Source organism: Vicia villosa, linkage group LG3 (genome assembly GCF_029867415.1).
Source record: "Vicia villosa cultivar HV-30 ecotype Madison, WI linkage group LG3, Vvil1.0, whole genome shotgun sequence".
NCBI classification, from domain to species: Eukaryota; Viridiplantae; Streptophyta; class Magnoliopsida; order Fabales; family Fabaceae; genus Vicia; species Vicia villosa.
Genome location: NC_081182.1, coordinates 84,685,930 through 84,712,775, shown reverse-complemented (window position 1 = coordinate 84,712,775; position 26,846 = coordinate 84,685,930). Strand labels below are relative to the sequence as shown.

General features: G+C 35.1%; 1 protein-coding gene and 1 pseudogene across 1 annotated transcript; one reads left to right on the top strand and one right to left on the bottom strand.

Moving 5' to 3' along the window:
- Positions 1-220: 220 nt before the first annotated feature.
- LOC131658445 (protein ALP1-like) lies at positions 221-14,373 on the bottom strand (annotated as a pseudogene).
- Positions 14,374-22,485: 8,112 nt separating this feature from the next.
- Positions 22,486-23,406, top strand: LOC131656246 (protein OXIDATIVE STRESS 3-like). The gene is made up of 2 exons (XM_058925999.1): positions 22,486-22,815; positions 22,931-23,406. The coding sequence occupies exons 1-2, from the start codon at positions 22,574-22,576 to the stop codon at positions 23,280-23,282; spliced, it is 594 nt and encodes a 197-aa protein (XP_058781982.1). The 5' UTR covers positions 22,486-22,573; the 3' UTR covers positions 23,283-23,406.
- Positions 23,407-26,846: the final 3,440 nt, after the last annotated feature.

Here is a 26,846-nt window from a genome sequence, read left to right as displayed (position 1 = left end):
ATCAAGAAAAATAATTTTTATTAATTTTTATTCAATGAAAATAAACGCATTAATAATCACATGCAAAATATTCTAAATATTATAAAATTAAACATAACAAAAAAATATATATAGTAAACATATAAATTTTGTAATTTAATTTAACAAAATAACTAAAATAATCATATTGTAATTTTCAATTCAATTACATTAGTTTTTAATAATAATAATAAAATTAAGTTTATTGTCTAACATTCCACAGTAAAGCTGCAATACTATTATGAATTTCTTTCATCTTATTTGATCTCCGTGAACCCTCCTCCGGTCTTTCACTAACTTGAGAATTATCAACTGTATCTCGAAATTCATCATGAGGTACATAATTTGGATATTGCTCAAGAACATTAAACATTGCATCATCTTGTGAGTTAGCCCTAATATAATTATGCAATGCAAAAGCAGCTATTATAACATCAATTTGGGTCTTAACACTAAATTGCGGCATTTTATTAAGTATTTTCCATCTTTTCTTCAATACTCCAAATGATCTTTCTATACAACTTCTAAGAGATGAATGTGTGCGGTTGAAGATTTCTTGAGCATTATTTGGGGGCTCATGTTCAAATTGAGATTGAAGATACTGTCATACCCCAAAATTTGCCCATCATATTTTGACTTACATGCACAAGGCTACACAAGAATTGGGCATGCTCATCCTTCTCCTAAGCAAAAGGGCAGCAATTAGGGTTTTGTTTCTTCTCAATGAAAAGAGATTTTTGACACCTCAAGTGTACTTCATGGTTTCCCATATGCTTCAAAGGATCCCTATGCCAAGTTTCAAGCCCTGATTCATAAGATTGCTCAATCAACAGCTCAAATGATCAACAGTCGACTAGTTAGACCTAAACGTCAAACTATGGTCAAAACAAAGTCAAAACTCCTGACTTTTGGTCAACATCAATATTATGAAGTCACATTCATTATTTGATCAAGTATTGATCATGATTCATCAAGAAAAGTTCAAAAATCATCAAAAGAGGAAGTTACTAAATTAGGGTTTTAAAGAGAAAAGTCAACTGAACTTTGACTGATCATAACTCTCACATGGTCCATCAAAAATTGCTCAACCAAAGCCTATTCTCAAGTAAATTCAATTCTCTACAACTTTTATGTTGGGCCCGAGGTCAAGAAATGCTTCCGCATAAGAGATATAAGCCCAAACATTACAGGTCCTTCTAGGAACTCGCAAAAAGCAGTTTTCTCGCACAAGCCATATCGTCAAGATAAAATCTCCAAATGGAAAAAAGCTTCCAAAGTGGCTTGTAGAGCACATCTTGGGCTTTCCAAAGAGTCCTAGAACATATTCATATGATAAAATGTGAAAGAGATATGATTAGCGCAAGTTGGTCGATTTTCAAGAAAAAAAGCTTGAAACCCTAATTAGCAAATACTGAGCAATCTTGGGTTTTTTCCCAATGGGCCTATCATTTATGGTTTGAAACATGTTCTTAACATTATCCAAGACCTCTAAATCCACTCTTACATTTTTATGATTTTTTATTTTTATTTATTTGGATTTTTATTCATTTAAATAATAAGTAAATCAAATAAAATGGTAAGTAAATGGATCTTTGCATATGGGCTTGCACTTGGATCAACATGGAGGCCCAAAAATTCAAATATGAGGTTCAAATTTCGTTCAAGGCAAGTGTGGGACAAGATCATGCAAAAATGGAAGGTTTTCAAAAAAGTTTTGGAAAGGAATCGTGTCATTACCACACCTTGATTACAATGATTCTTTTCCATATCTCTCACCTTAATTCTCCCTTTTATATATGCTGAACATAATGAGACCAGGGGAGAACGAAAATCCTTGCCTCCAAGCCTCCAAATCACCATTCAAATCTCCAAAAATCTCAAAAAAGAGCAAGCTTTCGTTCTCTCATTTGCAGTGGTTTTCACGCCCAACCAATCATCCTAACACACTCATAAGACATCAAAGGGGAGGTAAGAACGAAAGAGAAGGTCCCATGCTATCCACACACTCATTACCACGTTCATCCATCATTCATATATTATTCAATTTCGTTTTTACTATATTTGTGTATTTTTATAAGATTAGAAGTTACTAATGTGTTTGTGTTGATGTTTAAAAGAGGTTGAACCCCTTAAACCGAAGCTATAACATGTAAATGCGATTTCGCCATGGCTAGGGCACACATGCGTGATGCCTTCGTTCTCTTAGATATCGTTAGTCTCAAGCCAAAAAAACATCATCATTGAACTCACAGGGGCCATATTAATTGATCTGGGTCGATTGGTTTTTGCCTTGTTCTGTTTTGGTCGCGTTTTGAATTTGCAGGTTTGAGGATGAGAAGGTCGCAACGAAATCCGCAGGTAAACGCGTGGATAAATTTGTAACAAAATCCGCAGGTGTATAGGTAGGGGATGATGAACAGTAACTTGGACTTGTTGACTGCTGCGTTGGCATGAGAAGGAAATCCTATTCGCCAGTCAGCCTGCGAGTGGGCCAGCGTGATTATTGTTGTTTGAAATTTTGACTATGCGCAGGTGTAACGTTTTTTATTCATCCAGTCCAATGGATTAACATCAAATGCATTCAGATCAGATGGCAAGAGGCGGAGACCAATGAGGTCTATGGCACGGGTTCAACGCCCAGCTACCTCATTTCTTTTCTTTTTATTTTCTATACTCTTTTGTTTTATTTGTTTCCTTTTAACTATTTTATTAATTAACCAATAAAACCATAAAAAACTAACCAATAATTTAACTTCACCATAAAATTTTAAATATTTGTTTTAATTTTAATAAATTAGTAAATTAGGTTGTATAATTTTAAATATAGCTTTTATTTCTTTATAACTTAATTAAATAGATTTAATTTAGTTAATGTTTGAAATAACTTAATAACTAATTTTAATTTAGGATTTAACCAAATAATTTTTATTTTATTTTAATTTGTTAATTAAACTATTAAATCTCGACTTTCACCCGATTTCTTTTCTCATCTCTAAAAAACCTTTGTATGGCGCATGCTTGATTTATTTTTATGTCTTTTAGACGTTAGAATGTATCTAGGTCAAAAATGTAAATTATAGTGAACCTCTTTATTTTCCCGCATTTTAATTTCCGTATTTTTATTATTATATATATTGTGTTAGATGTATGCGTAGGATTGTATGACTAAAATTAAAATCAATCGCTAGCTAACCTAACTCAAGATTAAATAATTGAATCTAACACACTCGCACTCACTCACCTCTAGGGTACGCCCCTCTTGGTTGCCTTCGAACACATGGTCAAGTCCCTCGAAAGTAGGGATGCCTTAGCACTTGTTGCCTTCGATTCTAAGTCATCATAGTCCCTTCAGAATAAAGATCATGGTCCCTTCGAGTTGCCTACGATGAAATGATCTCGTCCCTCGAGTTGCCTTCGATAAATGATGATAGTCCCTTCGGATTGCTAAGGTGTCTCCACTTGTTGCCTTTATGACTATTCGCGTCTCATAGGACTTCCTACCCTCTTTATGGTATGGATAGTCTCTATGACGATTCAATGACCCTTCGATGACCCGCACATCCAATGTATAGAACTACCTACCCTCAAATGGTACGGATAGTACTATCGCCCAAGGGAAACTTTAAAGTATGGGAAAGACCTTACGAACTTAGGGTAGGAACTCTTAAGTGCTTGCTCACAATCAATCCAAATCAAATGTTTTTCACACCATGTTTTCTAACATTGTCTTTTTAGACATTCTCAAAAACAAACCGTTTTTCTAAACACACACGACACCTTTTCAAACATTTTAAACAAACAAGTGAGCTAAGCAACTAAGAGCCCGTAGATAATTACGGATGAAAAGGGTGCTTACACCTTCCCTTTTCATAACCTACCCCCCGAACTCAATCTCTTTTCAAAGAAGGTCTTTCCTGTTCTTTTATGCCTTTCCTAATTGGATAAAATAAAAGTCGGTGGCGACTCTTGCTCACTGCAACATTGTTGCTCATTAAATATAAAAGTCAGTTCACCGTGTTACAGAACTGGCGACTCTGCTGGGGACAAATGAAAAGAGGGGTTACCTTAGAGATTAGATCACTTAATAATTGTTTGTTTGTTTGCTTTACTTTTTCAAGGTTTCTTGGGAATTAAATGAAGGACGAATCCTATACCCGGATTCAAGTACACTTAAGATAGGAGTGGCATAGTCATGGCGACCTCTTTCACATATGTGGGAGATGAGTCAATATGAAGTTCACGCTTGAGTTAGGACTCCATAGATATATGCACACCTTTCTCAAATGAGGGGGGTCTATGTATATAACTTTGGGTGCGCCGGAGCTCAAGGACCTTTAGTCACCTTTAACCCATCTTGGCCTTTAGGAACGTAGTGGGGGGACTACTCTTGACAAATGTTGAGAACTAGTCGCTACCCGATGCTACAATTCAGATAGGTTCTCTCTCAAAGTATCATTGCATGGTGCAAATGCATCATGTCCGAGGGTGCTTTAGAAGGGCTGGCAATTCTGAATAACTCGGTAGAACCCGTTGCTGATTTTATCTCATCCTTAGAAGTACCTATTGGGGAAGGGTAGTTACCTGGTCAGACTCCATGCAAGCCTTTTAACCCAAGGACTATTGTGTGACTTGTTTGGCATCTAGCCGTTTGTTATCTAACCACATGATTTCCTTGCAGGTTTTGATTGTAGGACATACTTGTCCTTACTACCTTGTGTGTGGCCTAATGCATTGCATTCACATGACATCATTACATCATAACATCTCATGATTAACTAACCCTTTCAAGGATCTTAGGAATTTAGGACGCACAATTTCAGGTGCTCTTATCAAGGACAAATTTCTCATCAAGGGGCAAGGGGATTTATATTCCTCCGGCCATATACCTTCCGGTTCAAAGATACAGTACCTATCAAGGGGCAAGAGGATTTAATTTCCTCTAGACATACGCCTTCAAATTCAGAGGTACCCCGAATCAGAGGCGATGACCCACTCGATATGGTGAGCTTGATTCTCAAAGAAGAACATCCAAAAATCAGAGTTCTTCAAACGAAGAAACGATCGAATCATTTTTGACGTTGCTAACTAAATTTCCAGCGATCCTTGAAAATATTGCATCTGCATTCATAACATTGCATCACAGGTTTCCACCACAGGTTTCTCATCTCCTTGCTGTTTATTTCAGCATCATGAATCTCGAACAATCAGTCAAAGACCTTCAAGCTCAGAACGCCCAGTTTCAAGATCTGATCCTGAATTTGTCTAAGGGGCAAGAAGAACTGAAGACACTCCTTACTAAGAAGGAGACCAAGAAGACTGTGGGTATTCTCAATATGGGAAGAAGATTTCGAGGCCCTCTCAGAAAGGTCAAAGAAATCGAAGAAGAGACTGAACAAGAGAAAGGTGCTAGTGGCAAGACTGATCAAACGAGTAACAATGGTTCTGGCAAGCAAGACGATGAAGAGGAGGAGTACTATGATGACAGACAGTTGGAGGAACGAATGAAGGCTGTGGAAATCCAGAAGATACCAGGACTAGACTTTGAGGAACTAGGGCTCATATCAAGAGTCGTGATCCCTCCAAAGTTCAAAACTCCGACCTTTGCAAAGTATGATGGAGTCTCTTGTCCCAAACTGCACCTAAAATCATATGTGAGAAAGATCCAACCTCACACCGCTGACAAAATGCTGTGGGTCCACTTGTTCCAAGAGAGTTTGTCAGGAGCTCAACTCGAATGGTACTATCAACTGGAAAGTACCAACATCCGTACTTGGGAAGATTTGGTTGTTGCTTTCTACCAGCAATACCAATACAATGCTGATCTCGCACCAACTCGCATACAACTACAAAGCATGTCTATGGGACCCGAGGAAAGTTTCAAGGAGTATGCTCAAAAATGGAGAGATTTAGCTGGAAGAGTCAAACCCTCCTTGACTGACAGAGAATTGGTTGATATGTTCATGAATACACTGACTGGTCCTTTCTACAGCCACTTACTTGGAAGCTCCTCGTCTGGTTTCACCGACCTCATACTAACTGGAGAACGTGTTGAAAGCGGTATCCGAAGCGGAAAAATTCAGGTGGTTACTTCTTCTGGTACTGTGAAAAAGTCATACAATGGAAAGAATGAGTCTAACACTGTTGGAGCAGTTCTGGTCTCTAGTCAGGCACCAACACAACAACCTCAGAAAGATCATCGTAAGCAACAAGGTGGTCAGCGTACTTGGAAATCCAAACCCAAGAGGTCATTCACTCCACTGCATATGCCATTGTCTCAAGCTTTGCAACGTCTGCTCAATCAGAGCCTGATAACTTTGCTGCCTCCATACTCAGCTCCAGCAAATCCTGCTCCTGGGTACAAGCATAATGCAAGATGTGCTTATCATTCAAACAGTCCTGGTCATGATACAGAAGATTGTGGGCCGTTGAAGCATAAAATTCAAGACTTGATTGATGAAGGAGTTATTGAATTTGGGCAGCCAGAAAAGCCTCATAAAGTCTAATGCATTGATATCTAGACGGATGACTTTTTAGATCATTAGTTTATTTGCATTCGCAATTTCTTTCCCGTTTGTTTAAACATTCGTCTTATGTTAGACTCTATTTATTTTATAATAATCATTAATGCATTGCATATGTTTGTCTTGATTTATTTATTATTATTATTTTAAAATTTGTTTTTACTGGGTTTTCTTTATGATATTCAACTCACGCTAATGATGTGAACCTTTTGAGGGAGGATGACGAAAATGATACCGGAACCTCATACAGTATGCTTTTGAACAGACTGTGCTGACGATGTACAGGCATTGTTTCAAATCCCAAACAGTGGAGATATAAGGATGTTAATCCCTAGTCAACCCCTTTGAGCCTAAGGCGTAGGAGTTTTCTTTCTTGTACAAATTAAGACCCTTAATCATAACCTAGGGCAGGGCAGTTACTCAGCTAACTCAATTATGCTGGTAGTTCTTTTACAAGATCGGTGGTGGGTTCTTATAATCATTAAAAACTAGGCAGTCAATATCCATCAAAAGAAAGACGATTAAGTCAAAACCTATGAAGGTAACTTAGTGAAAAGAGAAACATCCCGCTGACTGTAACTCCAAAATAAACAGTCAGGCAAAAATTAGGGATAACCAAAGTCAAAAAGAGGTCACTACAAATCCTCGACAAGAATATTACAAGAAAAAGGAGATAGATGACTGCCTTTTAAATAAACTTCAGGTTTTTGAATCTTCACCAATGTCAATGTTACAATTCCAAAGTCTTTTGGAGCACCAGCGCACAGTTAGCTGAGCATAGGATTGAAGAACATCACGAAGATTGGGATGGGTATAAATATATTTTGAGCCATTATCCTTTGTTTCTTAAAACCGTGAACCAAGCCACGTTACAACCTTTGAAAGTCCTAACTGAAGCATGGTTAGTTCGAAAGCGTACTGTTACCAAAGGTATCCTGACTCCTTAAAGTTTACTATAAATCCTGAGTTGACATCATGTTTTTACAAACATCGTTTTCTTACTTTTTCTGTTGGTTTTACTAAAAAAAAAAAAAAACGTTTTAAACTTCAAGACAGACGTATGCATTACATTCATATGAGTGTCATTATAAAAAAATTTGTCTACATAATTTCAAATGTTTGGGCATCAGGAAGAAACTACATGGGGCATGACTAATGACTAAAAGTCCTCCCGACAGATAAAGTTACAGAGACATTTCATACGCCTGACTCAGTCAGCTAAAAAACTTGTATATACAAGGGGCATGACACATTATTATCCCATCTACCAGGGGCAATCGAGCCACGATTCATATAACCTCTCAAAGGCACTGAATAACCAGAAAGGCTAGTCCATAACTAGGGGCAGGTAGACTCCCACAAGAAAAGGACCACGTGTGGTTGAAGGTTGTTTTCCAACAAAGTACCCAAAAGACATGGGGCAATAAAGAATTGAAATCTCTGAGAATCTTCCCCACAGAGCAGTATTCATAGCAATCCTCAAGAAGTTATCTTCAAATAGTCTCTTCCCAACAAAAGCTTGGTTCCCCAACGGAATTTACATCTCCGACATTGCCGGTTCTCCGATATAATCTTCTTCTTCGACATGGTTTATCCGAACTCACTATTTCCATGAAAGTTGACACTCACAGTTGAACTCGATCGGATAATACGTCAGAAGGATATTCTTCTCTCTTGTCCCGAGGATACATCAAGGTCAAATCACTCAAGTTACTCTCTTCCCCAAACGAAGATGAAAATCCCCAGCTGGATATCCTCGAATGAAAGCCAGGAATTCTCAATACTCTTGTCATTATCTCCAGCAGCATGCAGAGATTTATTTTCTCAACCAACAGTTGCTATACAAAGTTATCAATATGCTTCGACTATATAGTTATCCTAGCATCATTCACATTACATACATAACATTCATCATTCTCGTTTATTCCGAGAACCTCACCAATGTATGCATCATGACATTGTATAAAACTAATTTTGCCTTTTCAGGTCAATTCACAATCAAAAGAACTCTATCATTCAAATACGGCACAAAGACGATCGTGTCAACGATTCAATCTTAACGCTCATTCAAGACGCAAATACAATTCAAAAGCTTCATCCTGAATCTTTCTTTAAAGATAATTCAGGAACAACCAAAGAACTACTCATCCTTTCTAGGAGCCTTTCTAGGTAGTCTTTTCTAAGACATTTATCAACCTTTCTAGGTAGTCTTTTCTAAGACGTTTATCAACCTTTCTAGGTAGTCTTTTCTAAGACATTTATCAACCTTTCTAGGTAGTCTTTTCTAAGACATTTATCAACCTTTCTAGGTAGTCTTTTCTAAGACGTTTATCAACCTTTCTAGGTAGTCTTTTCTAAGACGTTTATCAACCTTTCTAGGTAGTCTTTTCTAAGACGTTTATCAACCTTTCTAGGTAGTCTTTTCTAAGACGTTTATCAACCTTTCTAGGTAATCTTTTCTAAAACGTTTATCAACCTTTCTAGGTAGTCTTTTCTAAGACATTTACCAACCTTTCTAGGTAGTCTTTTCTAAGACGTTTATCAACCTTTCTAGGTAGTCTTTTCTAAGACATTTATCAACCTTTCTAGGTAGTCTTTTCTAAGACATTTATCAACCTTTCTAGGTAGTCTTTTCTAAGACGTTTATCAACCTTTCTAGGTAGTCTTTTCTAAGACGTTTATCAACCTTTCTAGGTAATCTTTTCTAAGACGTTTATCAACCTTTCCAGGTAGTCTTTTCTAAGACGTTTGCCGACATTTCTAGGTAGTCTTTTCCAAGACGTTTATCAACCTTTCCAGGTAGTCTTTTCTAAGACGTTTGCCGACATTTCTAGGTTAGTCTTGTTCAGGACGTAACATAGTCTTTCTAGGTGGTCTTCTTTAAGACATATCTCCACCTTTTTAGGTAATCTTCTCTAACATATTTATCCAATCTTTTCTAAGATATCTTTTGCCCTTTCAAGGAGCTTTTCAGTTAATCTTCTACAAGACACTTTTTCCCGAGCTTTGTTTAAAGCCTAAATCTCTTTACATCATTCAATGATCCACCCTATCCAGGAACCTCTTCAGGTAGTCTTCTATAAGACATCACTTCATAAGACACAATCAATGTATATGACTCAGTCTAAAAAGCGTCTGCTTTAGACTATACTCTATCAACACCTAGATGACATCTTTGAGCCCATCTCAGACAACTTCATGTCAACATCTTGATGGCATCCGTAAGCACATCCCCGCTATAAGTCCCTGCATCTGCAAGGGCAAATTTCTTGGCATTCTAGTGTTCAATCCTCTTCCATCTTCAGATTCCGACTGACACACAAACCACTCTACATCCTCAGATTTAAGAAGATTGAACAGGGGCAGCTGTCATACCCCAAAATTTGCCCATCATATTTTGACTTACATGCACAAGGCTACACAAGAATTGGGCATGCTCATCCTTCTCCTAAGCAAAAGGGCAGCAATTAGGGTTTTGTTTCTTCTCAATGAAAAGAGATTTTTGACACCTCAAGTGTACTTCATGGTTTCCCATATGCTTCAAAGGATCCCTATGCCAAGTTTCAAGCCCTGATTCATAAGATTGCTCAATCAACAGCTCAAATGATCAACAGTCGACTAGTTAGACCTAAACGTCAAACTATGGTCAAAACAAAGTCAAAACTCCTGACTTTTGGTCAACATCAATATTATGAAGTCACATTCATTATTTGATCAAGTATTGATCATGATTCATCAAGAAAAGTTCAAAAATCATCAAAAGAGGAAGTTACTAAATTAGGGTTTTAAAGAGAAAAGTCAACTGAACTTTGACTGATCATAACTCTCACATGGTCCATCAAAAATTGCTCAACCAAAGCCTATTCTCAAGTAAATTCAATTCTCTACAACTTTTATGTTGGGCCCGAGGTCAAGAAATGCTTCCGCATAAGAGATATAAGCCCAAACATTACAGGTCCTTCTAGGAACTCGCAAAAAGCAGTTTTCTCGCACAAGCCATATCGTCAAGATAAAATCTCCAAATGGAAAAAAGCTTCCAAAGTGGCTTGTAGAGCACATCTTGGGCTTTCCAAAGAGTCCTAGAACATATTCATATGATAAAATGTGAAAGAGATATGATTAGCGCAAGTTGGTCGATTTTCAAGAAAAAAAGCTTGAAACCCTAATTAGCAAATACTGAGCAATCTTGGGTTTTTTCCCAATGGGCCTATCATTTATGGTTTGAAACATGTTCTTAACATTATCCAAGACCTCTAAATCCACTCTTACATTTTTATGATTTTTTATTTTTATTTATTTGGATTTTTATTCATTTAAATAATAAGTAAATCAAATAAAATGGTAAGTAAATGGATCTTTGCATATGGGCTTGCACTTGGATCAACATGGAGGCCCAAAAATTCAAATATGAGGTTCAAATTTCGTTCAAGGCAAGTGTGGGACAAGATCATGCAAAAATGGAAGGTTTTCAAAAAAGTTTTGGAAAGGAATCGTGTCATTACCACACCTTGATTACAATGATTCTTTTCCATATCTCTCACCTTAATTCTCCCTTTTATATATGCTGAACATAATGAGACCAGGGGAGAACGAAAATCCTTGCCTCCAAGCCTCCAAATCACCATTCAAATCTCCAAAAATCTCAAAAAAGAGCAAGCTTTCGTTCTCTCATTTGCAGTGGTTTTCACGCCCAACCAATCATCCTAACACACTCATAAGACATCAAAGGGGAGGTAAGAACGAAAGAGAAGGTCCCATGCTATCCACACACTCATTACCACGTTCATCCATCATTCATATATTATTCAATTTCGTTTTTACTATATTTGTGTATTTTTATAAGATTAGAAGTTACTAATGTGTTTGTGTTGATGTTTAAAAGAGGTTGAACCCCTTAAACCGAAGCTATAACATGTAAATGCGATTTCGCCATGGCTAGGGCACACATGCGTGATGCCTTCGTTCTCTTAGATATCGTTAGTCTCAAGCCAAAAAAACATCATCATTGAACTCACAGGGGCCATATTAATTGATCTGGGTCGATTGGTTTTTGCCTTGTTCTGTTTTGGTCGCGTTTTGAATTTGCAGGTTTGAGGATGAGAAGGTCGCAACGAAATCCGCAGGTAAACGCGTGGATAAATTTGTAACAAAATCCGCAGGTGTATAGGTAGGGGATGATGAACAGTAACTTGGACTTGTTGACTGCTGCGTTGGCATGAGAAGGAAATCCTATTCGCCAGTCAGCCTGCGAGTGGGCCAGCGTGATTATTGTTGTTTGAAATTTTGACTATGCGCAGGTGTAACGTTTTTTATTCATCCAGTCCAATGGATTAACATCAAATGCATTCAGATCAGATGGCAAGAGGCGGAGACCAATGAGGTCTATGGCACGGGTTCAACGCCCAGCTACCTCATTTCTTTTCTTTTTATTTTCTATACTCTTTTGTTTTATTTGTTTCCTTTTAACTATTTTATTAATTAACCAATAAAACCATAAAAAACTAACCAATAATTTAACTTCACCATAAAATTTTAAATATTTGTTTTAATTTTAATAAATTAGTAAATTAGGTTGTATAATTTTAAATATAGCTTTTATTTCTTTATAACTTAATTAAATAGATTTAATTTAGTTAATGTTTGAAATAACTTAATAACTAATTTTAATTTAGGATTTAACCAAATAATTTTTATTTTATTTTAATTTGTTAATTAAACTATTAAATCTCGACTTTCACCCGATTTCTTTTCTCATCTCTAAAAAACCTTTGTATGGCGCATGCTTGATTTATTTTTATGTCTTTTAGACGTTAGAATGTATCTAGGTCAAAAATGTAAATTATAGTGAACCTCTTTATTTTCCCGCATTTTAATTTCCGTATTTTTATTATTATATATATTGTGTTAGATGTATGCGTAGGATTGTATGACTAAAATTAAAATCAATCGCTAGCTAACCTAACTCAAGATTAAATAATTGAATCTAACACACTCGCACTCACTCACCTCTAGGGTACGCCCCTCTTGGTTGCCTTCGAACACATGGTCAAGTCCCTCGAAAGTAGGGATGCCTTAGCACTTGTTGCCTTCGATTCTAAGTCATCATAGTCCCTTCAGAATAAAGATCATGGTCCCTTCGAGTTGCCTACGATGAAATGATCTCGTCCCTCGAGTTGCCTTCGATAAATGATGATAGTCCCTTCGGATTGCTAAGGTGTCTCCACTTGTTGCCTTTATGACTATTCGCGTCTCATAGGACTTCCTACCCTCTTTATGGTATGGATAGTCTCTATGACGATTCAATGACCCTTCGATGACCCGCACATCCAATGTATAGAACTACCTACCCTCAAATGGTACGGATAGTACTATCGCCCAAGGGAAACTTTAAAGTATGGGAAAGACCTTACGAACTTAGGGTAGGAACTCTTAAGTGCTTGCTCACAATCAATCCAAATCAAATGTTTTTCACACCATGTTTTCTAACATTGTCTTTTTAGACATTCTCAAAAACAAACCGTTTTTCTAAACACACACGACACCTTTTCAAACATTTTAAACAAACAAGTGAGCTAAGCAACTAAGAGCCCGTAGATAATTACGGATGAAAAGGGTGCTTACACCTTCCCTTTTCATAACCTACCCCCCGAACTCAATCTCTTTTCAAAGAAGGTCTTTCCTGTTCTTTTATGCCTTTCCTAATTGGATAAAATAAAAGTCGGTGGCGACTCTTGCTCACTGCAACATTGTTGCTCATTAAATATAAAAGTCAGTTCACCGTGTTACAGATACCTTATCTTGGGATGAGACGAAATATCCTTCTCTATCAGGGTATCCCTTGTCGACTAAATAATATCAACCTGTTAAAAAGAAAATAATAATAATAAAAAAATAAACTTATTTAAAAGAAATTATTGTAGAAATACATGAGTATAATAATACCTTCAGGAGGCTTTGGAAAATTTAACGCAGGTGTGTTGATGGCATGAAGAAAAACGCGTGTGTCATGTGCTGATCCTTCCCATCCAACAGATACAAATGTGAAACACATATCAAAATCACAACAAGCCATGACATTGAAGGTGGGGATTCCTTTTCGACCTCTATAACGCATTTGATCAGCCTCAGAAATACATGCAGCTATATGAGTACAATCAATACATCCAATACAATCCTATTAAAAAGTAGATAAGTAAGTATCGATCATGATAAATAAATATATATATATATATATATATATATATATATATATATATATATATATATATATATATATATAATGCGCACACACTCACAAATTTTTATTTACCTTAAAATAAGGCATGTACCGCTCATCATTAGCAATATGAGGTGGTACACATTGAAAAGTTGGATCCTTTAGTCTTATAATATCATGTGCTAGACCTCTGTAGCCTTTACTTCTACCACTATCTGCTTCCAAAACTTCGTGAAATACTCTACTAATAGTCTCGCCAGAATGTTGAAACCACTCTCTAACATCTCTATTTGAAGCGCCCATAGCAAGTGTATATACAAATATGCCCACCTTCTCTACAACTGTCATTCTCCTACTTGGCTGTAACCCATATTTTGTTTGTAAATCTTCACACAATTGTATAAATAAGTTTGAGTCCATTCTAAAGGCATTCATACATCGAACAGGGTGTCCATTCAATATCACATTCATCCAATCTTGTCCTCTTTGAACGGAAGTCATACATGGTTCCTTATAAATATATTTATAGTAATATGCAGCAATTGCACTTAATGCATTTGATCTTATATTCCAATAAAGTGCATATTTTTTTCTCTTTTTATCTCTTTCAAAATCCATGATATGCCTACTAATAAACAAATATATTCAATATATTTATAGTAATATCTAAAAATTGCAATATAATAAAACCAAATCAAAATCATTATAATAAAAATATATATTCAATAAAACCAAATCATTCTAATAAACAAGACATGAAACGAATCAAAAATTATTATAATAAAACCAAATCAATCTAATAAAGTCAAACCAAAATCATTCTAATAAGCAAATCATTCTTATAATAAAATCTGAATGTAATAAAACAGAATTCAATATAATTATAGGCACAAACTCCATAAACTTAAAAAACAGATTACAAATTTATTTCTCTTTGGAATGCATGTATGTTAGCCAAATTTTTCTAGACTCATCATCCTCCATGTTTGAAAAAATCTCCATTCTTGTTTCATTCTCAACCAAACAAGCAGCAAAGCACCATAATTCACTACCTTTTTCCAAAACACCTTCCATAACCATCCGATTTATAATAGACATTGCTGTAGCAATGGTAGAGCTTCCATTAACCTGTTTACTTGTATCACCATCAAATTGCATTATTTCCAATGCCTTATGAGATTGGGATATTAACGTTTCAATTTTACATCCTAGCTTTGTTGCCCCCCTGTATATTTTTTTTTACGATTTACCTTAATAGGTTTGTTAGCCACGTTTTGTGTTTGTTCAACTCTATTGGTACCTTCAACTTGACTTGGTACTTGTGTATCTCCAATACCTTGGTTTGGTACTTGTGTATCTCCAATACTTTGGCTTGGTACTTGGGTGCCTCTAACACCTTGTCTAGATACCTGAGTGCCACCTACCTCATTCAAATAATCAGGCCAAAAAGAATTTTCTTCACAAAACAAATTTTCTAATTGGGAGGCATGTTGTCTGTATTATGCATAAACATGTTCTCCTCCATCACTTTCATAATGATGGTTGTCTTCTCCATCACTTTCTTTATCCTCTTCCCTGCCATTAAAATGTCACAAAATATCTTTTCATTCTCAGTTGTCTATTTAAATTTGATTGCTTCCATTTTATCTTTACTTGAAGCCATCTTATAAATTTAACAACACACAATAATAAAGATTAGTGTTTTTGGATTATAGGAATTAAAAAAAAAGTTGTACAAGCAAGTCACAACAAAATCTCAATACATCGAAAACATCTCACTCTCATTCAAGCAAATAAATCAATAAATCAATATGTTGTAAATCATATAATTTCATCTATTCATCATTAGTAATAAAAATATTAAATTGGGATTTAGGAATTTTTTTACAAATCATGAATCAAACAACTATTTTACAAAAAAAAATGAAACAATCACATACCGTAACAGTATTTCAAACAACAATATATTGAAGTATAAGAGAAAAAATAATCAGTTTAAGAGATATGAAGATACCTGGATGCTTTAGAGAATGAGAATGGAGAAATGATGACTGAAAACTACCAAAGAACAAAATGGAAATGATTGTATCGTGAAACACATATCAGTAGAAATAATGACTAACCTTTCTTATTCCCTCAATTAAAACACAATTATTTTAATTTAAATCACAATAAAATATAAAGGGTAAAAACGGGTTTTTAATAAAATACTGAGGGTACAAATGGAAGAAAAGATAACAAGCTAAAAGCTAAAAAGCTACTTCAATTAGCTTTTGAGAAAAAAGTCAAAAGCTAGTAAAAAAAGCAATAAGCTAAGCTAAATGACAGTTACCAAACAGAGCTTTTTTATTGATACGAGCTGAAAAGTTAAAAGCTAAAAGCTACTTTTTGTGTGTTACCAAACAGACTCTAAATGACAGTTTCTTTATGGATCTCAACCTTCTTGGAAATCTGCACTGAAATTTTTAAAATGTCCTTATATTAAAAAAAGTGGTTTCGAATGTGCACTTCCGAAAACACTTTATTTTTAAAAAAAAAAAAGGTGATTTCGGAGATGCACTTCCGAAAAACACTTTTTTTTCCAGAAAAAAGGTGACTTCGGAGATGCACTTCCGAATTCACCCCCTTGGAATATTTCGGAGATGCACTTCTGAAATATTGTCTGATACACAAAACATAAAACAAACGAACAACGCTTCGATTTATCATAAAGCATCAAAATTACAAAGATTACACAACATGAAATTAAAGTTACATATTGTGAAACACGGGTAGTTGAGGATGAGACAACATTTTGATAACGTCGGCTCCCGATCTTTGAAGTTTCGCATTCAACTCGATCGGACCCTTCGAAGAAAATTGGTCAAAATTTTTCCACATAACCGCTAAATCTTCGTCGTTGTTGACCTCAAATGCGGTGAACTAGACGTCTCCCTCGTCGTCAAGAAAAGGCGAGCGGTACTCAAGCTTGACAACCTTCCGATTTTCTGGGTATTGCAAGAGAGATTTAAGCGACGTTATCAATTCCGCGAATGGCGTGTCGCGCGAGAAGCAAAATTGGAACGACATAGGGTAACACTGCTGAAGTAGAAAAAAGCTTTCTGTCTACTACTTCCATTGTCAGACCTTAATATCACAATGTCAAATCCAAGTTTACTAGCTTCACTTCGGACTCAAACAAGCAATTGTTCACGACAAGCGAAACTCATATCATTTGTAAATTGTTGTCGAACATCTACCGCAACGGTATTGGTTTTAACATCGTTAACTGGCTCTTTAGGCCCGTTATCAACGTTTACCTCTTCCGGAACTTCTAACTCACCGACGACAATATTGTCCGAATGCACCATACCTACCATATGCAAAAATACAAAAATGTTGTTAAAGCTGTTTTTTTAATTTCTCCCAGACCTTATTTCGGAAGTGTATTTTCGAAATTTGTTAGGTTGTTTATTTCGGAAATGTACTTCTGAACTGACGTAGTTTTCTTCATCTTCAAATCAGCAACAATGTAGTGGAATAAGAGATTAAATGAATAATGTTTACCTCAAATTGTAGTTTTCTATGCTCCCTTTAGTATGATCAACCACTTGAAACTTTATTTGGAGACGAAAAATAGATTGAAAATGATGGAGGTTTTGGAGAGGGTTTATGTTTTGGTTTAGAGGAAAATGATGAAATAGTGAAGAAGCTGGGAAAATTTTTATGAAGAGTTTTTTTCGGAGATGCATCTCCGAAAAAACAGCTGACAGTTAAAATCCAACGTTTAATTTGAAATTTAAGTACTTTCGGAGATGCATCTCCGAAAACACCACAAAATGAGTGTTTTCGGGGATGCATCTCCGAATTCTAGAAAAATATGAAGAAAAAAAATACTTCGGAGATGCATCTCCGAAACAGGGGTATTTTCGGATTTTCAGCAGGGATTATCCCTATAGTGTAACACCCTTTTTCTAACCCCAAATTATAATAAACAATACTCAGAGTAAGCATGCATAAAGGAAAAAGGGTGCCACATGTTGATTTCCACAAAATGAAAATCCCAAAATAACATACATACAACATTCATAACGTGCAAAGATCATATTGTAACACCACAATTTAAATCTCATGCTTTCATACATTATGCATAAACGCTTGCAGAAACAATTGAATTGCTATTAAGAGTTTCAATGAATATATCCCATACTATATTCATCTACCAAATTCAAATTAACATTTCCAAACATGTTATTTTGAAATCCACAATCTAGGCCACATAGCCTTAAAACAACATATCCAAGATATCAATCAGTACATCTGAATATCAAACAAAACATAGGAAATAGCAATATCCAAACATAAACATAAGTCTAAAGGAATCCCCCCTCCAAGTGTTACATGATCAGAGCACATGACTCGCTACATAATTAATTCATGCCAATCATATTGCAAAATCACACAAACATAAATTCACACCGACACGTGCGAATCAAGTGTGACTCTATGCAATATGCATGTGGATCCCATCCGTTATCATTTCCGGTCATGCCGATTGTCTTTCCTCTATAGACTAGATAACCACCTCATAAGCCTCATTCCGTGTTAAGCTTTCAAATCTCATTCGGCGTTAGATTTGGGAAAAGTAAATAACCTTTGCGAGATTACCCAACATTGCCACTTTCAAAGACTCATGCTTGTGTACGTGTGCAACAAAATAAGACTCATGCATTTAAGACGATCTCTCTATCTCTTAAACTACACAATCCTATCTTTACAACTTTGCACAACATTACACAACATGACATTCAACCTAAATCTCAACAACAAATAGCATTTAGCAATCAATCACATAATTCATGACATTAACATCACATAATGCATCTATGAACATTGATCATACACGAAGCATCCATAACATACACACATAATTACATGTTATTCTCAATTAACATCATTATTAAATTAAACAGTTGCTAACCAATCCTACTCTATCATATAGACAATTATTTAAGCTTCAATATGCTTCAAACGACATATAAAAAGGAATTACAGATTAAAAGATACAATATTTCAAAGTTTGGAAAAGTTTTGCACTACAGGGTCCGCTTAGCGACCTCAAGCGCACTTATGGAATTGGAATTTCAATAACCCCTCTTCAAGCATCTAAAAACAATAAATTTTGCTTTTCGCAGCTCCGCTTAGCAGGCTAGCTCCGCTTAGCGAGCTCCTTTTATTTTTGAAAAACAAACAGCATCTGCTTAGCGAGCCTGGGGCCGCTTAGTGGACCTGCGATTTCACAGAAAAATACAGCAACGTTCAGAACTGCGAATTTGGACCTCTCTCCCCCAAAACAAAACCAGTTTAAATGATTGATTTCTTCAACAAAAATGAGCAAAATACAGTATCTAACATTCTGTTTATTATTGCTTTTGGAAAAAACTAAAGAAAAAAATCAAGTGCCACTGACTATAATAAACGAAGATCCTGAAAACTGCTTCAGAACAAATCATATAAGTAGATATTTTGGAAGTTCACTCACGATAAATGGAGTCTCGCTAAAGAAGTAGACTTTAGGAACATCCAACCCAGAACTAGAACTTGCATCACCAGAGTTTAGATGGTGCGAGTGAGCAGAAAAATAATTAATTGACATACTGATAACTATATTTGACATTGATACCAAGTTTAAATCTAAATATGCAAATCCAATAAATCACTAGATGCACGAGGTGCATCATTTGGCCTTACATAAAATGAACACCAATAAGATACACACAAAGAAAAGAAGAAACAACTACAAAAATTAAAAATCGTTTTTTAAGTAAATAATTTAAGTGTATATAAAGCAAAATCTCATATGCATGAATGAAATGAAAACAGGTTGAGAGAAAATGGGCCACAAGCCCAATATAAATTCAAATCAAATTTTTGTTTAAATAATTTCTAAATTTATATATAAAACAAAAAATATTAATTTAATATATATTTTGAAAAATATAAAACAAAACGAAAAATATTAATTTAACATATATTCTGAAAAATATAGTAATATATATATTTAATAAAATTTAATATATATTTAAAAAAGTAAAAAAAAAAGATTTAATAAAATAATAAAAATGTACGTGGATTAAAAAAATAATTAAAAATAAAACAATACCATGTGGACTGCCGCGTAGGCAGTTAGAAAGAATCTTTGCTGCAATGTGGCAGTTAGGGTTGAATCTGAGGGAATTTGAAAATTACGAGGGGAGTTTTTAAAAGAATCTTTTATAGGGGCTAAAAACAAAATTCACTAGTATTACAAGGGTGTTTTGTATATTTAACCCTTTAAGAAAATTAAAAAATATCAAACTCATTCAAACTTTTTGTGCCCTTTTCTTTTTAAAATCTTTTTCTCAAAGAATGGACATTAGTTGGTTTTTGAAGTGATGCAACTCCTACACTTCTACAATAATGTTGAGAAGTGATTGACATTTTCCACTTGTATGTTGAGAATTTCCTTTTTGATTAAATCCAAGCAAAATTCTCCATCAAGATAATGCAAATGCTTCTTCCTCATAATTATGGGTAGTAAGTTGACATTACTTAAAACAGCAGTAGATTAGCCTTGATAATCCGTATGTTTGACCATCTCTTTTCTCCAATAATTAGTGTATCATCAGCATATTGCAGGTGAGAGAATCGATCCGTTCCTTTGTCAAATTTGTACCCAACGAATCTGTCGCTTTCAATCGCCTTTTTCATCAACATACTAAAGCCTTCGGCAGCAATGAGGAATAAAAATGGTGATAACGGATCACCTTGTCGTAATCCTCTTTGCATCCTGAATTCTTTAGTCGGGCTTCCGTTGACTAAAATAGATACAGTCGAAGATTTTAAACATTCTCCTATCCAAAGCCTCCATTTTTCATGAAAACCCATTCTTGTCATTACACACTCCAGATAGTTCCAATCCACCGAGTCATACGCCTTTTCAAAGTCGACTTTGAACATAACCAATTCCTTTTTCTTCCTTCTAGCCTCATCCGCTATCTCATTCGCAATTAGGATACCATCAAGGATCTGCCTATTTGATATAAAAGCTGATTGTGACTCAGAGATAATTAATCCAATCACTTTCTTTAATCTGTTTGCAAGGACTTTGGATATCACCTTGTAGATACAACCTATTAGCGCAATCGGTCTGTAGTCTGAAATTTTTGCCGGATTACTCTTCTTAGGGATCAACACAATGAAAGAACTATTCGCACCTTTCACCATTCTGCCGTTTATGTGGAATTCCATCATAACCCTAAAAAAGTCTTGTTTTACTTCCTCCCAAAATTCTTTCACAAACCCGAAATTGACGCCGAGAAATTTACATACATGTAAGAGGAAATTATACACTTGTCACACTTTCATTGAAAAATAATAAGAACCACACCTAAAGAATTATACTTAAGTTTTATCCAAAAATTTATACCATCAATATATCATAATAATTCAAAGTAGCAATTTTTACACAGTCAATACATTTTAATTAATTTTTTAAAAACAATATTATTTGTACGACATTTTTGAGTTATTACTAAATTAGTTTGGATATTATTATTTTAATAATTTTGAAAACGTGTGTTGACTAATATGAAAATATAAATAATTTTAAAATAGTAATTTCAAATTTTATGTCTAATACTTTTTTCTATAACAAATTCTTTCTTTTTATTAACACTTTGAGATATATCACTCTTTCATTAATGTGTCATCAAAAAATCATTTATTTTTATTTTACTATTAACATTTTTAATATTTTATCATGTCAGAATAAATTAGAAATTATTTTATATTAAGAATATTTCATATAATTAAATAATTCGAGATTTGTCCACCACTTAAAGTAATAAAATTTTTAAATTTAAATATAAAATATTATTGTGAAATTTTATTTTATATTAATAACATAAATATAAATTTAGGTTTAGAAGATGGTGGGAAACAAAAAGAACGTAAATATGGGTGTGGGGTCTTTATTGTCGTGAAAAGAAAGATAAAGCGTCTTTTGATGGTTTGTTTGTCCGTTCCGTTCCTTCATTCAAATTTCCAAACACTCAATGGGCGCCGCGGAGAATACCGTTCCTCCAATCCCCAATTGGTTAAAAAAAACAAACAGCTAAGCTTCCAAATTTCCATGTCAACACTTTTTGAACTTATCCACACTCCTTGGGACCTTCACTTTCCACGCGTCCTTCCATTCTCCATTTATTTTATTTTAGGCCATATTTTCTATACATGATAATTATCTAAAAAAATCCAATTATAATATATTATTCTAAAATAATTCTTTTTCCGTACAAAACAAACTTCCTCTTCTAGTAACTTTACAAATAAATATTTATTTATTAAATTTTATAAAAATTTAATCTCTACAATTACGCGTAGAAAAACGCAGAAAAATATCCTTATAATGAGGGCGGTAAAGTGATATGTGGGGTTTCTGAGTTAAGAATAAACGTGAATATAAGCATAAAGGGTGTACCATATTTGTTTAAATTGAAAGGATAATAACTGGGTGGGTCTCAAGAGAGACAAGATAAACCATACTCTTATTCGGATAAACCCGAATCTTACTATTTCCTTCCAACCAAGAATTTCAACAATAATAATAATAAAGTAATACTACCTTATAAAAATCAAAATAAATCTTGGTCTTATCCACCACCTCATACCTTCTTTTTTCTTCTTATATATATACAATTCACAAACCAAACATTCCCCAAAATATATCATCCCATTTAACGCTTTTTGAAAAATAGAGTTCTTTGTTTCTTGTATTGAAAATAGAGCAGTAGATAATATGGAGCAAAAGATGAATAGTCCCATGGTTGAATCACCAAAGAAAAGACCATTTCATGAAGAGTATGATGATGATGATAATATAGATGGTTCTTTCTTCTCTTCCTCATCTGATTCTGATCTTTCAAATGATAATTCATCTTTAGAGTTATCAGAATCTGATTCATTTGAAGATGTCACATCTCCAACTTCATCTTCTTCACTAAATGATATGTCTTCTCTGTTTCAACAACTTCCAATCAAGTAAGCTTCTTTGTTTTTTAAATGGGTTTTACTTTTTCTCTCCGTTTTAGTTTCTGGGCTATTGTAAATTCTGAAGATTATGCTAAAGTTTGTGTCTTTTTTATTTTTTTTACAGAAGGGGACTTTCAAAATTCTACCAAGGAAAGTCACAATCTTTTACATCGTTAAAGAATGTTCAGAGTTTAGAGGATCTTGTGAAGCCAGAGAGTCCTTATAACAAGAAGTTAAAGTCATGTAAAAGCTATGGAGGGTTTTATGAGAATCAAGATTCTATGTGTATTTTTAAATCAACTAGTGCTATGTCAAATAAGGGGGTGTATTCAGCAAATTCAAGGGGTTCATGTTCTTCATTGAATGCAAGAAGGGGTAGTGGAGGTAATTTTATGGGTAGTAAGCCACCAGTTCATCCTCATGGATCATCTGCTAGCAATAACAATATCTCTAATCAAACTGCTTTGTTGGCTTGATGGGGATTATGTGATGTTTTTTGTTTAATCTTTTTGGGTTTTGGAGTTGTGATTTTCGGAAGTTATGTAGTGTAAGATTAATGTTTAGTTGATTTTGATGAAATGAAAACAACTATTCAATTTATGTGTTAAAGAATTTTTAGATGGAGATCACTCACTTTATGGACCAGGATTTATTGTTCTAATGATAGATCTGCTATAGCATCATGAACTAGCAGCAATAAATTCAACTCCCTCAATTTGCTCATGGACAAAGGGCATAATTTTTCATATAGGGGATAAAAGATTCAATGATTTTGGTTTTTTAAGAGCAATATGATCTTGATAAGGAGTGTAGTCAAGATCCATTTTTTTTAATAGCAAAATCGTAAAAAAAAAAAATGTTAGGTGTTTTTTCTTCTTCTATCTAACCCGATTGTTAGTGGAAAATTCGGTTTTTATTTAATCGAGATTTTTTAAGCAGAAGATTCACTACGAAACATTGACGTTGTGGAAGCCACTTCTCATTCCTATAAATTTTCACGATTAAATCTCCCATGATTCAATTGGACATCCCTTGTCAGAAGTTGAGTTCTTCACTAAAATTGCAAATCTATGTTTTCCGATCGTCCCCTATCAGAAGTTGAGTTCTCCTCCACTCAAAGTGTCTATCCATGTTTTCCGACCGTTCTCTCGAAATTTAGATCCTTTTCCTTGATATGCACTCTCAAATCCTTCGAATTCATCAATAATGGGGGCTTCCAAAGTTACTCGCTTCGTCATTCAATGACAAGCTACTATCGCCATTGTTGAAGCGGTCAAAGATCTGCCACATATTCATCGTAGAATAGATGATCAATTCCTGATAACATCTACATTCTTTCTTTCGCATCAATATCCTGTCCAACCTAAGGCAAATCAAGGAGTATTCCAATCTCTCCTGTTCCTTAGATCCGTGCAACGATTCCACTAGAGTGAACCTTCGCTTAGACCTCACCACTGCCTATGATGCTTGGATAAGAGATGTTTCCTGATTTTCAACTGTTACATGCTAACCTCGGCGTGCATAGAGCAAATGATTTGCTGAACAATGTTTACAACTTGGTGAAAAGCAAAATTCTCAAGATTTAGGCAAAATAATATTCATAATTGAAGAGAGTCTGAAAACTGAGAAACAATATTATGCAGGAAGATGCATCACAAAGGAACCAAGACGTCATCCTCGAACTGGTGTCAATGTGAGAGGGACGCAGTGGGAAGAAATCCAAATCTTTGAGTCGTCGATGACACCATAGACACTAGACCGTTTCCCCTGATCTCGAAGAGGGGAAAGGTAGCCGTAATCCTCTAAAAGTTTTCTGCCCCCGGAGGAGAGAAAGATATGAAAAAGACGCTTCAACCCTATAGTCAAAGAGAAACCCCTTATCTACATGCATCCGCGATAGTAGGTGAAATTTTAGGTAGAGGCATAACACATGTAAACACAGTTGTCTCACATGATGTCAAGACAGATGTTAAGACATTTGAAAACATACCAGATTCAGCAGACTGAATATGATACTTAATTAAAATTGCAAAATGATAAATAACACATAATTTGTTAACTCAATTCAGTGCAACAACACCTAATCTGGGGGCTACCAAGCTATGAAGGAAGTCCACTATCAGTAGTATTAGTTCAAAGCTAAACAGTTCTAGTTTACAACTTCTCGCATAATCACTACGCATTGCTTCTTCTGCCTAGCAGTCGACATCTAGACCTCGGAAGTCGACATCCCACAACCTAAATCACCTCAGTGATATCTAACAGCCCCCATCCCAGTGACTGTATCAAGAAACAACAAAATTTGGAATATTACACTTCAAATACAAAATATTTGGTTTTGCTTTAAAACTTCAACCAAGAACAATACTCAACTAATGCTTAAAAGCTTTAGAGTGAGAACATACAGCTTGACAGATAGTTAAGCAAAATACAGTCTTCCACACAGTATCAATATATACGTGGGTTTTGCTTACGCTGCAGACGGCTCTGGCCGTTCGTAGCAAATTCTTCTGGAGTCAACTTCTTGCACATTATTCTCCCGGGGTGAATGTGTTGGAGAATTTATTCCAGATGAAGGAACCTTGGAGTTTTGTTGTTGAACGATATTGTAAATGTCATTGATTAACTTATTTGCACCTTGAGATCCAAGATCCACATCAAGAATGCCAAAATTGCGTGAGATCTTAGGTCGTTCCATAAGAATTGGAGATGGAATCTGGAGCGACAACGTTTGGATTGTCCTTTCTCACAGCGGACAAAGGATTAAATTTGTTTGTTAAATAGCATTGAGATAGAGGTTCGCATCACCAGTAGCAGAAGTTGTGATTCATCGAGTGGTGGCTGAAAATAATACACGAGCAGCCGCTAGAGCGACTTTGTGCATGGTGGCGGAACGAGTAGCTCTTGATCCCGCCATTTCTATGGATCGATGAAGTTTAGAAGCACTGAAAATTGGAGATATGGAGAATTGGTATATCTTTATTGGTATTGTTATCGATTTAATTAAGTGCATATGAACTTTCTCCGATTTGTTGAAACCTTTGGTTCGAAGTTAAAGAGAATTCCACACTAGAAGATTGAACGCGGAGACGGAGAATTGTAGGGTATGCGAGAATCAAGAGTCAATTCCCACATACGATGCCACTGTTTCATTTCGAAACTAGAAATGTGTAGATTTGTGGAAGCTACAGCGGAGGAGAACTTCTGATGCAACAGAGCAGAGGTGTACCTACAAGGTTAGCACTTTGATGCTCAAGTCAGTATGTGAATGATGAGAGAGTATTAAAATTATGTTTGAAACTTTTCATCTGAAATGGCGCCATCCCGTATAAATAAGGAAGAGGAATAACAACCTCACTATCTTTCAGGCGTGGAATGTGGAGGACCTTTGGATGCTTTGGAGGCACATATCTCATAGTTCTGGGTCTATGATGATCCAGTGGTCAGAAGAATATTATATAAGTTTATTGAATACCTGATCTGAATTTGGGACGTTTTTGTCTTATGGTGGTCGGATCCATGGAGGCATGGCCGGATCGAGGTAGATATAATCGACCACAAACATACACTAACAACTAAACATAGGGTTAGGTTTGATATCCATGTGTACTGTAGTAGGATCAGTGTGGAGTCTTGCTACATTATGATTGTTAGGACTTAATGCTCTGTGTTGGTTAATAGTTTGAGATATAAGCTATTAGATAATACACTGATCTCATGGCATGGAGACCGAAAGGAGATACAAATGAGGGTTATAACTGATAATATTATTAGCTGAGTAGAGGGGAATACTATTGACCTATGGACGTGAATGATAGATATATAAAGACGAAATCTATCCCCAACATGCTTTCTTAATATTAACATTGTAATCTCCATTTTTATTTTCTGTCACTTATTTTAGGGTTAAGTATGTTTTTGGTCCCTATAAATATCTCAAATTTCATTTTTAGTCCGTATTAAGAAAATGACATATTTTGGTCCCCATAAAATTATTATGCACTCCATACAAGCATCTTTCAACCCTTTGAAAAGGGTAT